At 45.7% G+C, this 15,547-nt stretch overlaps 1 protein-coding gene across 6 annotated transcripts in view; it reads right to left on the bottom strand.

The window, feature by feature from the left end:
• The window catches only part of FOXN3 (forkhead box N3), a 458,925-nt gene that overhangs the window by 236,300 nt on the left and 207,078 nt on the right, over positions 1–15,547 (bottom strand). For all 6 annotated transcript variants that reach the window (XM_073011249.1, XM_073011252.1, XM_073011248.1 and 3 more), the window contains one exon: positions 14,221–14,777. In XM_073011249.1, the coding sequence (XP_072867350.1) occupies positions 14,221–14,763 (543 nt within the window). In that variant the 5' untranslated portion in view covers positions 14,764–14,777. The remainder of the gene's footprint in view (positions 1–14,220; positions 14,778–15,547) is intronic.

The raw sequence follows: 15,547 nt of genomic DNA on the forward strand, positions 1-15,547 counted from the left end.
TTCTGGCCATTGCCCAATCCCTTGGCGACTGGCAGAAGCCACTCTGTAGCCTTCCCGGTCTCTTTTTATGTTGTTGAGTATCTTCCACCAGAGTTTTGTCATCCCCAGTCCCCAGGACGGAGTAATTACATTTTCCCCCATTTTGAAAATAACAATGCAGTGATGCGACCTAGTGCACAACAGTCAGAAGAACTATTACCAAACCTCCTGATCCTGACTATTAGGACAACTTGTATTGGAAAGGTGACATTTATTTCTGTCCGGATCAGAGGCTAGAGTTCATAATTTCCGGTAATCGCTCAACCCTGTGATTACGGGCACTCTGAGGGCAGCCGACAGGGAGAAGTAGTCACCAAAGAAAAACTTTGCTAGTTTGGGAACTGCCAGCCCCCAATTTATAAACTGGAATGAAAGAAAGATGAAGGCACCATGGAAATGACAAGAAAAGGGAGGTTCAAGATAGTCCCAACGTTCTCTGGCATGTTAATCCTCATCACCCAGAAGAGGTATTCTGAGGGGACAGAGGGAAGAAGAAAGCACAAAATATTCCAAAGTTCCTTATTATTTTCCTTTTCATTAGTACTGGGCTGGGCATGGTGGCTCAACATCTGTAATCCCAGTACTTTGGAAGGCTGAAGCCGCCAGATGGCCTGAGGTCAGGAGTTCAAGACCAGCCTGACCAACATGGAGAAACCCTGTCTCTACTAAAAATACAAAATTAGCCGGGCATGGTGGTGCATGCCTGTAATCCCAGCTACTCAGAAGGCTGAGGCAGGAGAATTGCTTGAACCCGGGAGGCAGAGGTTGTGGTGAGCCAAGATCGCGCCATTGTACTTCAGCCTGGGCAACAAGAGCGAAACTCCATCTCAAATCAATCAATCAATCAATCAAATGTCTTCAAATGATCAAAGGCTTTCCGGAATTTTTTTTGCTGCAGATATGTTTGAGACTCAAGCCCCAGCCCAACCCCAGATGAAGGGATTGTCCGAGCAGCTATCTTGATCCGAGGGACCAGCCCCTGTTCTGACCAGAGCTGAACGCCTGGCCCAGGAAAAGGACAAGTCCTAGTGTCTAAAATGATGACAAAGGCAAGGCACAGAGATGATGGTGCTGACGCCGCTGGGCACTAGGACCATCACCTCACAGGGACTGGCACCAATATACCAGCAAAACAAGCCAATGGCGAGAGAAGGTAGGAATCGAGATCACACAGAGGGAGCTGGGCTGCAAAGAGGAGGCTGGAACGGATCCTCAGAGAAAGGCAGAAATGACCATCCACGTGGCCACAGAGGAACAGAGGAGGCAGGTCCAATGGCCGTGGACCCGAGATATGCTTTGTTGCTCTCCGACACTGCTCCTGCTCCGTGGGACTGGCTGCTATGTTTTTGGGACAAGTACCCTTTTACTTAAGCCAACTCAGGTGACTCTCTTGTCCTTGTAACCAAATGTACCCTCGACTATAACATTCTCCTTTGAGCTAAACTAAATTCTGCTAGGAGATCCCGCTTATAATCTATTTCAACTGACAGCGACTACTTTTGTCTGATTTATTACAGCTGTAAGCCCTTCCTTCTGGAAGGGGGAGGGGCTGCGATCTCTTTTAAAGCTAGACCAATTTTACACTGGCAGGGGCCGTGTGTGCGGCTCTACATTACAGCGCCCTACAGGATGCATCTAAACTAGTTTGGTCAGCTTATCCATTCCCTGAAAGCAAGGAAGCCGCCACATCAGTAACTCCGTTGCTAAGGCAACTGCTTACTTTCCATATCAACTGCAAACTCGTTGCTATGGAGACACATATACAAGAAAAATTCCTCTTTCCAGCCAGGGACCAGATGGCAGAGAACTCACAGAAGCCATGGGTTAGGGGGCTTTGCTAAGTGAGATGTTTACTGGAGTACATTTCTCTCCTGATACCAGAGATGCAGCTACCCCGAGCACATTTAGAAGTTGCACTCTTGGTACAAAAGTAAAGGTGTGTTCTCTTCTGCCTGCAAAACTACAGCTAGTAACTAGAGGTAAGTCATTGTTGAAATAATTCTGAGACGGTCTCCCTCTAAATGTAAACCTCTTTTGTTTTTATTCTCCATGCTGAATATACCCCAAAATGAATTTCCTAGTCAAACACTAATGGAAATATAATTTCCTGTAAGAACTGAAATAGAAGTTTGATTTCACTTTCTTTTTGATTGAGAGGTAATCCAGAAATCTCTTTATTTTCCAACACCTATGCACTGTGTTTCAGATTTATACCTCCACCCGAACGTCTCTACAGAGCTTGAAACTCATATAGCAAACTTCCTGACAGCTGCACTTAGATGTCCGCAAACCATCTCAAATTTAACATGGTTAAAAGAGAATGTTGGCATTAATCCTCATCCAATTTCCCAACCCAAATTTGCCCACACATCTTTATCCGCAACCCCTGACCCTGGTTCAAGCTAGCATCACTCCCACCATCTCTCTCTTGCACCACTGGAACAAGCCCCAGAGAGGTATCTCCCCCTCCTGTCCTTTTAGACATAACATTCTCCCCTTTCTAATACACTGACTGTGAGCCTTCTTTCTGTGCCTTGGACATTTTGAGTCATTGCCACCTCAGGGCCTTTGCACTTGCTGTTTTCTCTACCCAGATCTTTGCACGGCTGCATCCCTCTTGCCATTCAAGGCATGGCCTAGTCAGACCCCTCTGAGACGTCTCCCACCCTCCTCCCCATTCCTCTCTAATACATTATCCTGTTTTATTATCTTCATTGCATGTAACACAGTCTGGTACATTACCTACCCTGTCCCACGTAGGCCTCCTCCTCCTCCTCCCCTACCCTCACTGCTACCCTATGGAAGGTCTAGGAGAGCAGCCAGGGACCCGCCAGAGGTCACCACTATATCCTCAGCACCCAGAACAGTGCCTGGCACTCCACGAACAAGGGTAGCATGAATGAATCACTGCTGAAAATGCTTCTAAAATGACCGAAGCCACTTATTTTCACAAATACAGTCTAATTTTTACTTTGCAAGCTAGGGGCCAGGCAGAATGGCTCATGCCTGTAATCCCAGTACTTCTGGAGGCTGAGGCGGGCGGATCACTTAAGGTCAGGAGTTCAAGACCAGCCTGGCCAATACGGCGAAACCCCGTCTCCGCTAAAAATAGAAAAATCAGCTGGGCATGGTGGCGTGAGCCTGTAATCCCAGCTACTCAGGAGGCTGAGGCAGAAGAATTGCTTGAACCCAGGAGGCAGAGGTTGCAGTGAGCTGAGATCATGCCATTGGACTCCAGCCTGGGTGACAGAGTGAGGCTTCAGCTCAACAGCAACACCACCACCACTAGGTATTCTGCAAGACCCCAGAACCATAGCTGCAAACACCAGTTCTCAACTTTACAAGCCTCGAAGGAATTCAACACACAGTGCAGTATTCCAGGAGTACCCACTGTGATGCCATGCCTCACCTCTGTGCCAGGCTGCCTGTACCTCGATTCCTAGAGATTCGGGACTTTTCTTCCCCCTCCACTATAGCCATGATCAGAGTCAGTGCTCACATGACTTGGCCTTCTAAAAGCAAAGCATGTGCACATGTTCTGCTAGGTGGGTGTTTTCTGTCTAATGATATTAGTTAAATCACTTATCAGTCCTGTCCCTAGAGGAGGACAGTCACAGCCTTCTATAAGGCACTTCACAGAACTCCAATAAATAAAAGGAGACACTGAACTCGACCCCACGGGGCCCATAGGGAAATCCCACACACCCTGTGAGGACCAAAGGAAGAAAAGGAAGGGTAATTGGAGAGCTTTTTCCCCTGGGAAGCATATAGCCTCTCTGCCTGTATTTACTGTCTCCTGCTGAGTTCACAAGCAAAGGTACTCAAACAAGCACACACACACACATACACAAATCAAAGACTTCATCCTGTTCATAGAACTGTCTGTAATCTTACATAGCAACCCATCAAGTTATTACTAAAAGAACGACTTCACACTACTCTCTATCTTCAACCATCTATTTCCTTGCTTTTCTTCTTATCATCCTTGGCACGGACTACATCTTCACCTCAATCAAGCTATCGCTTTTGATGACATTAAATGCAATTTAACCAGAATATCTTAAAGCAAAACCTTGGTTATTTGGAATGTTTAAGAAATGGGTCAGCATCTCTGCTTTACTTAAGTCACCAATGCAATTTAAAGTTTTCCGTTTAGCATCCTAGCTCCTCCAACAAGTCCCTATTCTTATTTACATAACCTTCCAGCCACCACCTCTCTCCATCCTTTCCTCTGACGCTGTTCCAACACATCTAGACCTCTGTGGCAGAAAGTTCCAAGTTTGCTTGGCAACAGAACCAAAATTTAACTTGGGGTTCCAATGGATCAGGCAAAAAAGTCCATTTCCCAGGCTTCCTTGCAGCTAGAAGTCATGTGACCAGGCTCCAGCCAATAAGATCAAAGCAGAGGATGGGGTTTCTGGGAAAGCCCCTTAAAACCCGAAGTCAGCAAGACTCTCTCCTGTCCTTCCCTGCACTCACCTTCTTGCTTCCTAAAATGGGAACATGCTAGCTGATGCCATCTTGGACCATGAGAAGACTGAGAATGGAAATGCGCAATGCCCTGAGAACAGCAGAGAAGAGGGAAGGTGCGTCTCTGTCTAGCTCCTCAAGACTTATTTCATGTAATGGAGAAATACGCCCCTAGCTTGTTTAAATCATTGTTAATTGGTTTTCTACAATAAACAGTCAAGCCTCCTTCTGATCAATCCATCCTTGGAGGTCTAATGCTCATTCCCACACCCGAAGAATGCTTTATTAACAGCCTATTCAAGTGAATGAGGAATATTCAAAAGTCGCCCATCACTATCTTTTAGCTTCCCCAGTGCCCCTCTTTGGGGAAGGGAAGCCAGCCTAACTTTGAATGATACCAATCTCACACTGATGGGCACACTTCCAGTACTTACGGTAACTTACTCTTTTTTATTTTGCATTATGTTTCCTGCTTCCCTGGAATGTAAACTACTAAGAGTACAAAAAGCAAGAATCAAATCATACTTTTTTTAAAAAAATTTTTGTTGTTGTTGAAGACATGGTCTCACTCTGTCTCGTCCAGGCTGGAATGCAGTGGTGCAATCATGGCTCACCGTAGCCTCCACCTCCTGGATTCAAGCGACTCTCCAGCCTCAGTCTCCTGAGTAGCTAGGACCACAGGCGCATGCCACCACGCCTAACTAATCTTTGTATTTTTTGTAGAGACAGGGTTTGACCATGTTGTCTAGGCTGGTCTCGAACTCCTGAGCTCAAAGTGATCCGCCCTGCCTTGGCTTCCCGAAGTACTAGGATTGCAGGCATGAGCTACCACACCCGGCCTAAACTTGTAAGTTTCAAATAGGTCAGAGTGCCAACTTCCTATGTTATTTACTGCAGAGAATTATCCTGCAGCCAAAATGATTTCAAGGGGAAATCCCAGCCCAACGGGGAAGGTTCTGAAAACCATTTCTTGCTGGTGGATATACAGGCAGTACATCAATGAAGTATCTGGTAGACCTATCCAGGTGCCCCAAAGCTCTACCAAAGAGAATGCAACATTTTCTCAATAGGAAACAGGGGGAAGATACTAGACAGATACACTGATAAGGCCCTCGGGCCCAGAAGCTTTCCCAGCAGCCTCAGACAGACCCCCATCCAAGTGAATGGCATCTTCCTGGCCAAGTCACTGTAGGGAGTAGAAAGGTAGTGTATCCATGCAGGGCCAGAAAAGCAATGATGTGAGACAGAAAACAGAGAATACAAAGGGCATACAGCAGTGGAGTAAGAGCTTCTGCTAGAGAAGTTCCGCTAGCGAGAGGGAGACTCTGTGGGGAGGGCTCGCTGGACCATGAGTGCCTTACAGGCAGTGGCCATGGTACATTCAATTCTGTATTATTTTAGCACATAGTAGGTACTTTAAAAAGTTTGTTGAATAAATGAATGAATGAGCAGGCAAATGAAAAGTCTGCCAGAGCAAGACAACAGAAATGTGGCCCCACCCAAGACACCTAATGACTGGAAGAAAAAGGAATGAACAGTCTGGAAGGAATAAATCAGCAGGATGGGGCCAGGCACGGTGGCTCACACCTGTAATCTCAGCACTTTGGGAGGCCAAGGCAGGCAGATCATGAGGTCAGGAGTTTGAGACCAGCCTGACCAACATGGTGAAACCCCATCTCTACTAAAAATACAAAAATTAACTGGGCGTGGTGGCATGCACCTGTAATCCCAGCTACTCAGGAGGCTGAGGCATGAGAATAAGCGATTCTCAAGTGAACCTGGGGAGGTGGAGGTTGCAGTGAGCCGAGATCGCACCACTGTACTCCAGCCTGGGTGACAGAGCGAGACTGTCTCAAAAAAAAAAAAAAAAGTCGTCGGGCACAGTAGCTTACGCCTGTAATCCCAGCACTTTGGGAGTCCGAGGCGGGAGGATCATGAGGTCAGGAGATCAAGACCATCCTGGCAAACACGGTGAAACTCCATCTCTACTAAAAACACAAAACATTAGCCAGGCGTGGTGGTGGCGGGCACCTGTAGTCCCAGCTACTTGGGAGGCTGAGGCAGGAGAATGGCGTGAACCCGGGAGGCAGAGCTTGCAGTGAGCTGAGATCACGCCACTGCACTCCAGCCTGGGCAACAGAGCGAGACTCCTTCCATCTCAGAAAAGCAAAAACAAAAACAAAAACAAAAACAAAACGGCAGTATGGGTCAGGGAGCTGCACTTTCTTGGGATCACAGAGGATGCTGGTATGAATGGCTTCCTATTCCAGGGCCTGTGACAAGGGAGTATTTTTATTTCTGGCCCTTCAGAGACCCTGGTAAACTCTCAACCTTCTGAGGTGACATAGCCTATAGCACAGACGGCAGAAAGCAGCCCACCTGGCAGTGGGCACCAGTGAGAAGGAGGCCGTCTTCAGGCAGAGCATTTCCAACGCTGGGCAAGGCAGCCCCAGGTCAAGGATGAAGAGAATTGTCACTTCACCCAGAGACCTCAGAGGAGTCTCACACACATTACAAAATTACACGTTCCACCCCCCAACATTACACTAATTCTTAGGAATTTACACATCTGAACCAGACCACACTGTCTTCCAATGTGCATTATTTATCCAAAAAAATAAAAAGTTATCTCTTCCTCCTAAAAGGACCATCAATGAGACAGGTAGGTTGACTGGTATCACGGGAAGGGGAAATGCTCTTGATTCTGCATTCACAACACCAAGAAGAAAAACCTAGAAGCAACTGCTTACATGGGGTGCTGACACATAGAGGTGCAACCTCAGTTTCTTTTTTTCTGTTTTACTTTTTGAGACAGAGTCTCACTCTGTCACCCAGGCTGGAGTGTAGCGGCGTGATCTCCGCTCACGGCAACCTCTGCCTCCTGGGTTCAAGCAATTCTCCTGCCTGAGCCTCCTGAGTAGCTGGGATTACAGGCACCCGCCACCAGGCCTGGCTACTTTTTGTATTTTTAGTAGAGACAGGGTTTCACCATGATGGCCAGGCTGGTCTCGAACTCCTGGCCTCAAATGATCCCTCCTCCTACCCCACCCCCGCCACCCCATCCCCGGTCTTGGCCTCCCAAAGTGCTGAGATTATAGACGTGAGCCACCACACCTGGGTGCAACCTCATTTTCAAAACTGCCTTTGAAAAAGAATCTCATCTACTGAGAGTAAACGTGAAGAGAACAGCAAATTAGAGGGAGAATTTGTATAAACAGTGTACATGCAGGGAGAAAAGCTTCTGCACTTGGCTCTGATGCCACTGAAGGGGTCCTATGAGGCAGGGGGTCAGGACAGAGCCTGGAAACTGGAAGCTGAGCAGGCAGTTGTGTGCTCTGTGCAGATGCAAGAACTTTACATGTACCGACAATTGAGCCCCATCTCAACAGTACAAAAATATACTCCGTATTTGCCTTTCTCTATCTTGTACCCCCAGAGTTAATTCTGGGTTTATTTGGGTTATTTCAATCCCCTATAACCCATATTCGTAGGATATTTAAAGGAAGCACAGAAAGATCATCTACAATGTCTGCTATACTGAGACGGCATAGGCAAGCACCAGGGGTAAGCACATGCCCTTCAGAATTGGAGGGAACAGGGCCAAGCATGGTGGCTCACACTTGGGAGGATCGCTTGAGGACAGGAGTTCAAGTCCAGCCTGGGTGACACGGTGAGACCCCATCTTTACTAAAAATATATTATTTTTGGAGACAGGATCTAGCTCTGTCACCAAGCGATCTTCCCAACTTAGCCTCCTGAGTAGCTGGGACTACAGGTGTGTGCCACAACCCCCAGCTAATTTTTTTATCTTTTGCAGAGATACAGTTTCATCACGTTGCCTAGGCTGGTCTCAAACTCCTGGGCTCAAGTCATTTGCCTGCCTCGGCCTCCCAAAGTGCTGGAATTACAGGTATGAGCCACAGTGCCCAGCCCTACCAAAAAAAAAAAAAATCTCAAAATTAGCTGGATGTGGTGGCATGCACATGTATTCTCAGCTACTTGGGAGGCTGAGGCAGAAGGATCACTTGAGCCCAGGAGTTCAAGGTTGCAGTGAGCTATGATCATGCCAATGTACTCCAGCCTATGTGACAGAGAGACCCTGTCTCAAAAATAAAGTAAATAAACAATTTTAAAAAAAAAGAATTGGAAGGAATTAGGATGAACTCATGTTCTACACTTACTAGCTGTGCAACTTCTAGCAAGTTACTTAACCACTCAGAGCTTAACTCATCATCTATTTTAAGAAAGAAAATAATAGGGCCTACTTCATAGGGTTTAGTGAGGAAGAAATCAGATACTGCATATGGAAAGCACAAAGCAAGCATGCCTATATTTATAAGCTAAAATTGTATTTAAAGCACTCAGCTCTGGATATAATAAACATACTTTTGTACAGTGTTTCCTTTATAAACCCTTTGATGACAATGTTTTTTGTTCAAGTAGCAAGAGGAAAGGTAAAAAAAAAAAAAAAAAAGGCACAGAAATAGAAATACACACATACCTTATAATCCAGCCTGGAAAAAAATAACTGCAGTCTACTTCTCATTTACAAGTAGTCAGAGAGGTTAGTACATGCTAATCTTACACTCCTAAGTAAGAAAGACCTGTATTTAGGGAGTGTAAAACTTAATCCCAGACATTAAAACTCTACCTTAATTGATTTAGGCACAGATCATCCATAGACAAAATGGAAGAAAAAAAAAAAAAAAAAAACTAATGAGCAACTTTATAGAGTAGGGAACAGTGACCTCACATGAACCCATGGCTCAATCTCAGCTTCCCCAAGAAGGGGATGACCAGGCTTTTGGAAGTCATATATCAGGAAGGACACAGGGCAACCCAGAGTGTAATCCAGAATGTGACCCAGACGTTCGTACTTCCTTCCATTTGACAGCAAATAGGAGAGAGACAAGCAAGTTACATGAAATCACAAGGAAGTAAACAGAATGCAAGTACTGTATAGCGTAAGCCATGGGTCTCTTGTAACAAGGAAGGGAATGAAAAAGGAAAGAGGGCAGAGGAGTGCTGCAGACAGACAGAGACAGGAAACATCACAAAAGGCACTGCAGGAACCACATTTGGACCCTAATTCAAACAAACATTTTGTAAACAAGGATATCTGAATATGGACCTGGTATTAGGCAACACCAGATAATTGTTCATTTTGTTAGGCGGGACTTTAGCATGGTTATTATGTAAGAAATTGTCAGTTATTCTTATGCATACTGAAATGTTTGAATTGTAAATGTCATTTGCTTCAAAATACTTCAGCAAGGCTGGGTGCAGTGACTCATGCCTATGATCCACAGCACTTTGGGAGGCTGAGGCAGGAGGATTGCTTGAGACCAGGAATTTGGGACCAGCCAACAACATGGCAAAACCCTATTTCTATGAAAAATACAAAAAATAATAATAATGATTAGTCAGGCATGGTGGTGTGCACTTGTAGTCCCACCTTTGGAGGCTGAAGGCTAAGGCTTGAGCCTGGGAGTCTGAGGCTGCCGTGAGCCAGGATTATGCTACTGTGCTCCAGCCTGGTCAACAGAGTGAAACCCTGTCTCAAAACAAAAAACCAAAAAACAACTTCAGAAATAGCAACAACAAAGAAGAATAAATAAAATAAGTGTGACAAACCTTTCTCAACTACTGAATCAGGATGTGTGTTACGGGGGCATATCAAGTCACTATACTATTCTCCGTGTGTTCGAAAATTTCCATGATTCAAAAATAAAAATAAAACTCTTATCTTTTGAAGTCCTTTAAGAGATAAAACGAAAGCCAGACTGTCTCTTTTGCCTTGACTGACTCATTCATGAGAACATGCTCTTGATGAAATCTCAGCAACTGCAAAGACCTCATGAGGGCACCTACTTCAGGGATTCTCAACCTGGCTGCACGCTGGAAACACCTAGGAAGCTCAGCAGAACTACCAGTTTTCCCACCTCACACCTAATGAATCACCATCTCCAGAAAGGGGCCCGAGAAAATAGCAATTTTTTTTTTTTCTTGAGAGAGGGTCTGGCTCTGTCACCTAGGCTGAATCTCAGCTCACTGCAACCTCCCCCTCCCTGGCTCACGCCATCCTTCCATCTCAGCCTCTAGAGTAGCTGGGACTACAGGAGTATGCCACCACGCTCAGCCAATCTTTTTTTTTTTGTATTTTTTGTAAAGACAGGGTTTCACCATGTTCCCCAGGCTGGTCTCAAACTCCTGAGCTCAAGCAATCCTCCCACCTCGGCCTCCCAAAGTGCTGGGATTACAGGTGTGAGTCACCGTGCCCGGCTGGGAATTGTTTTTTAAGTGCCACAGGTGACTCTGATGCAATCTAGTATGTTTCCTCCCCAACATCCCAGCCAAACAGTTGTCCAGCAGGGTATGTGTTCTGAGCCCTCAGGGACAAGGATCACACAGGATTCCACATTTTCACTGCTACATCAAGCCTAACCGTATTCTTCACTTTCAGAAGAAAATTAAAAGTGGAATAGCTAATTCACTACATACAACTTGCAAGGTTTCAATTTAAGGTATTTCTCACCTATATTCAGGTGCATTTAGTCTGTGTTGAAGGCAACTTCAATGTGGGAGCTCCCGCCAAATAAAATCTCATGGGAAAAAACAAGTTTACCCATAGAGGTAAAGGAGCTTTCACTGGGCAGAATATCAGGGAGAATGACGTAGTAGCAAACCCTAAGTGACTGGGCCACGTCAATGCCCTGAAAGGACCTGGGTGTACCTGAGCATACCTGGGAGCCTGCACCTCTCACAGCAGCCAGCAGCTGGCCTGGGGGAACCCAAGAAAGAGGAGAAAAGTGGAAAAACTCACACCTCTTGCTTTGTTCTCACAGAATCGCGAATGCTGGGAGCAAACTCCCAACCACAAAACTGACTGGCATTTGATCAGAAACATGTCAATACAGGTCAGGATGGCTGGGAAGCCAGAACTGAACGTTTCATAACATTAACAATCTCAGGTCTTTAAAACCATTCTCTTTCAACAAGTGATATCCGAATTTATCTGGACTGACAACCTTCACTCCTGGAAAACATGACTCCCAGAATCCAGCGGTGGGGGATTGCATGGGGGGAGAACAGCTCCTCCCGGTGTGCCTCAACACACGGCATCCAACACCCACTTGTCACTCCCAAGGCTGACTGATAAATAATGCTCCCGAGTCTTGTTGCACGCTTTGGCGTTGGTCTTTTCTAACATTTCAGAGTATGCATTTGCTAAATTACTTTTATGTGCACCGGCATTATGTCAAACATGAAGATTCAGGCATGCAGGAACTTGCAGACTCGTTTTACACCAAACTAAATGCCCTGTTTGTTGCTTTATCACTGCCATGTGGCTTTGGGGGACCTGAGCAGCACTTTCTTCTCCACGTTCTCAGTCTGGAATTGCTTTCGGAGACTTTCCCTTTCTTGCCACAAAGACCCACCTATACAGAAGCTTTAAATACCACAGACTTGGTTCTTTACAGAGGAGCAATGAATGTCCTCTAAGCTCAAAGAATAATCTTAAAGCACTCAAAAAAGGCAAGTCCAGAGGTGGCTCTCCAAATGCCCAACCTGAGATACAGAGGGAAGGAGAAAGAGCTTCATGGTCATGGAAATTCCTCTCCCTGATTAAAGGGACGCACTTTGATGGTTACAGCTACACACAAATAAGGACCTGAGGAGGAGGGGCCCAGAAACTTATGAATATTCAGATCTGCATGCTCGACCCAGGCATCATTTGCACCAGTGATCAAAGTAAATCTCTCAGTAGTGCCCACATCTTTCCTCCCAGACAACACCCCTCCCCAAGGCCTGCGTCCCCACCCCCCATCTCAAACAGAAACTGAGTGCAGAGCATTTGCACACAAACACGTCCAATTTGAGCAAGGCGCAATAGGGCTAGGCCACTTCCTGATTCATACTCTCCCATGCCAAAGACAATGAGAATATTCTCACGCTCAAGATTCTACTTGAAACAGTGACATGCTGCCAAAATGAAATTAAAGGCCCCAGCCCTGCCCAGCCACTGACCCCACACAATGGTGGTCCTGCATCCAAACCTGAACTTCAAAAAGAGGGAGAACCAGAACCCCAGCTGCACACGGGAGCATCATTAACACAACACACAAAGCGGGAAAACACAGTCACATGACAATTTAGTGGAGGGAACTTTTTCTGGCCATTTATCTTAACTGTGGCTGCATTACTTTTCAGGACTCAAAGTCAGATCACAATTTTGTTGTCCACTTCTTAACAGTCGCCCAATTTCTACTAAACCTATTACATTCCTTAAAACAAAAATAGGCCAGGCGTGGTGGCTCATGCCTGTAATCCCAGCACTTTGGGAGGCCAAGGTGGGTGAATCACTTGAGCCCTGAAGTTTGAGACCAGCCTGGGCAGCATAGCGAGACACCATCTCTACAAAAAGTATAAAAATTAGCAGGGTGTAGTGGCATACACCTGTGCTCCCAGCTCCTTTGAAGGCTGAGATGGGAGGATCACTTAAGCCCAGGAGGTCAAAGCTGCAGTGGGCTGGGATCATACCACTGCACTCCAGCCTGGGTGACAGAGCATAGACCTTGGTCTCAAAAAAAAAAAAGAAAGAAACGAAAGAAAAAAAAAAAGAGAAAGAAAGCAAATTATTAAAATCGTCTTCTTTTCACTGACCATGAAGTACAAACTATGGCTTTAAAGCAGGGGTCCCCAACCCAGGCCGTGTACCAATCAGCGGCCTGTTAGGGACAGCGGGGGGGGGGGGGGGGGGGCCCTGCACAGCAGGAGGTGAGCATCGCCAACCTGAGCTCCGCCTCCTATCAGATCAGCTGCAGCATTTGATTCTCATAGGAGCACAAATCCTACTGTGAACTGTGCATGTGACGGATCTAGGTTGCGTGCTTCTTATGAGAATCTAATGACTGATGATCTGAAGTGGAACAGTTTCGTACCAAAACCATTCCCCCTGGCCCTCCACAAAATGGGTCCCTAATGCCAAAAACACTGGGCACCTCTGCTTTAAAGTCAATATTAAACCTTTTTAAAGTCAGTCTCTAATGGGACCCTCACTCTGAGCCAGGAATTTCAAAGTTGTCACTTATATAGACACCAGATTTCATGACAGTCACCTGGGCAACTCATGCCTGTTTAGTCTTGGAGTGTAAGTATACTCAAATCTCTTCCCAATGTTCATCACAAGTCTCTTCCCAACATTCATCACTGTCTACTTATTCCAGAACACTGGAGAAATTTCCCTCCTCCTCGTTCATATTCAGGGAAAAAAAAAGAAACACCATTTTTCTCTAGCCTGTGGTGGCAGTTTTTCTCAAATACATATATATACACATACTTCACGGTTAATGGCTGCCCTTGGAATACTGACCTTTGTTAAGACTCTAAAACCAAAGTGAGCCATCCACACTGAGGGATGATAACTGAGAACCAAACAATTCTGCAAACCACCATAAAAAAGATAAACCACGTTTTATCTTTATGGAAACCCTATCAGTGGGAAACCCTCGAATAGTATAAACGCTAATAAATAGTACATAACTAATAAAGGAAATTCTTTAAAATTATCTAAATGAATTAAATAGAATAAAACCTACTTACAACTGCTACTTTAATGTGGTGAATAGAAATTCATTTTTAATAGAGAAAAATTTTAAATTAAAAAAACAAAAAACAAACAAACTTTGGGTTCCAGACACAGAGGCTTACCTGACTCCTCTCTTTGTCCACTTTCTTAAAACACTTATTCAGTGACAAATTGTGTCTCACGGAGTTTTTCCACCCAGTAGGTGCATTTGCAAAATACGGAAAATGTTCCAAGATCCAGTTGTAGATATCCTTCACTGGCAGGCGCTTGGTCGGAGAGTCCTCGATGGCCATAAATATGAGGCAGCTGAAGGAGTAGGGGGGTTTGCAGTTAGGGTTCTGCCTGGCATCGTAGGGCATGTCAGAGTGGGCGGGGGACGGGGGGGTGTCATCGTCCAGGTCCTGGACAGGGCTGACACTCCTGAGGACCGACTCCCCAAAGCTCTTCAGCAAGTTCTTGCTCTCGTGCAGCCAGTTCAGGTTGGTCAGCTCTTCATCTTCCATGGCCCCCTCTTCTAATCGGATGTCAGGCAGAGAAAAGTCGAGGTCATCGTCTTCCTGAAGGGCCTTGGAGAAACCGCTGCCCCGGTAACACTGACTCAGTCCACTGGAGACACTAATTCCTGAGCTTTCTGGCTTCTTACTGGGAGGCATGACTGGACCCATTTACGTGAAGGCTCCTAGTAAAGACATCACAAAGAAATGATGAGCTGGCGAGGCCCAAAACAGAAAGGCAGACTGTGCCCCTCTGACTCTGTTGCCTCCCACGGCCACCTCGTGACTCCCACACTGATCAACGCAATCCCACAATTCCACTACAGATAGGCTGATGAGAAAAATCAGCCCACCGTTGATATAGCAAGGCGACCTGATGCCCCTTAAATAAAACAAGACCGATAACACCAGCCGGGCACGGTGGCTCGCGCCTATAATCCCAGCACTTTGGGAGGCTGAGGCGGGAGGATTGCTTGAGACCAGGAGACCAGTTTTAAAGTACATTAAATTTTATTGCGAATGATTTTTTCTTCCAAACAGAAGAAAAGCAAGTAACTTCAGGCACCACACGAATACATGGGAATGTAAGATAAGCCATTAACTGAAATTAGAACTGGTGAAAAAAGGAGAGCAACTGCCAGTTTCAAGACAGTAAATTCAATTCAATTCCACAAAACAGGCCATAGAATCCTATCCCTCCACCCCGACCCACCACCATCCCCATTTTTATCAATGACCTAGAACATGGAGTAAAATAACATCTGATGAGAAAAGAAAACGAGGAGGTGGTACATCTACAAACAGAAAGACCCCTACAGACACAAAGCATGTTCAACCCTCCAGCACCCAATGTAACACAGAAAGAACAGTAAAGATAACCAAAAAGCTCTCCCACTCTCTGTAATGCTAAAACAACATGCTTGGTTTGAGAGTGTTACGTTTTAATTCCCCACAG

This window comes from Chlorocebus sabaeus, chromosome 24 (genome assembly GCF_047675955.1).
Source record: "Chlorocebus sabaeus isolate Y175 chromosome 24, mChlSab1.0.hap1, whole genome shotgun sequence".
Classification (NCBI taxonomy): Eukaryota; Metazoa; Chordata; class Mammalia; order Primates; family Cercopithecidae; genus Chlorocebus; species Chlorocebus sabaeus.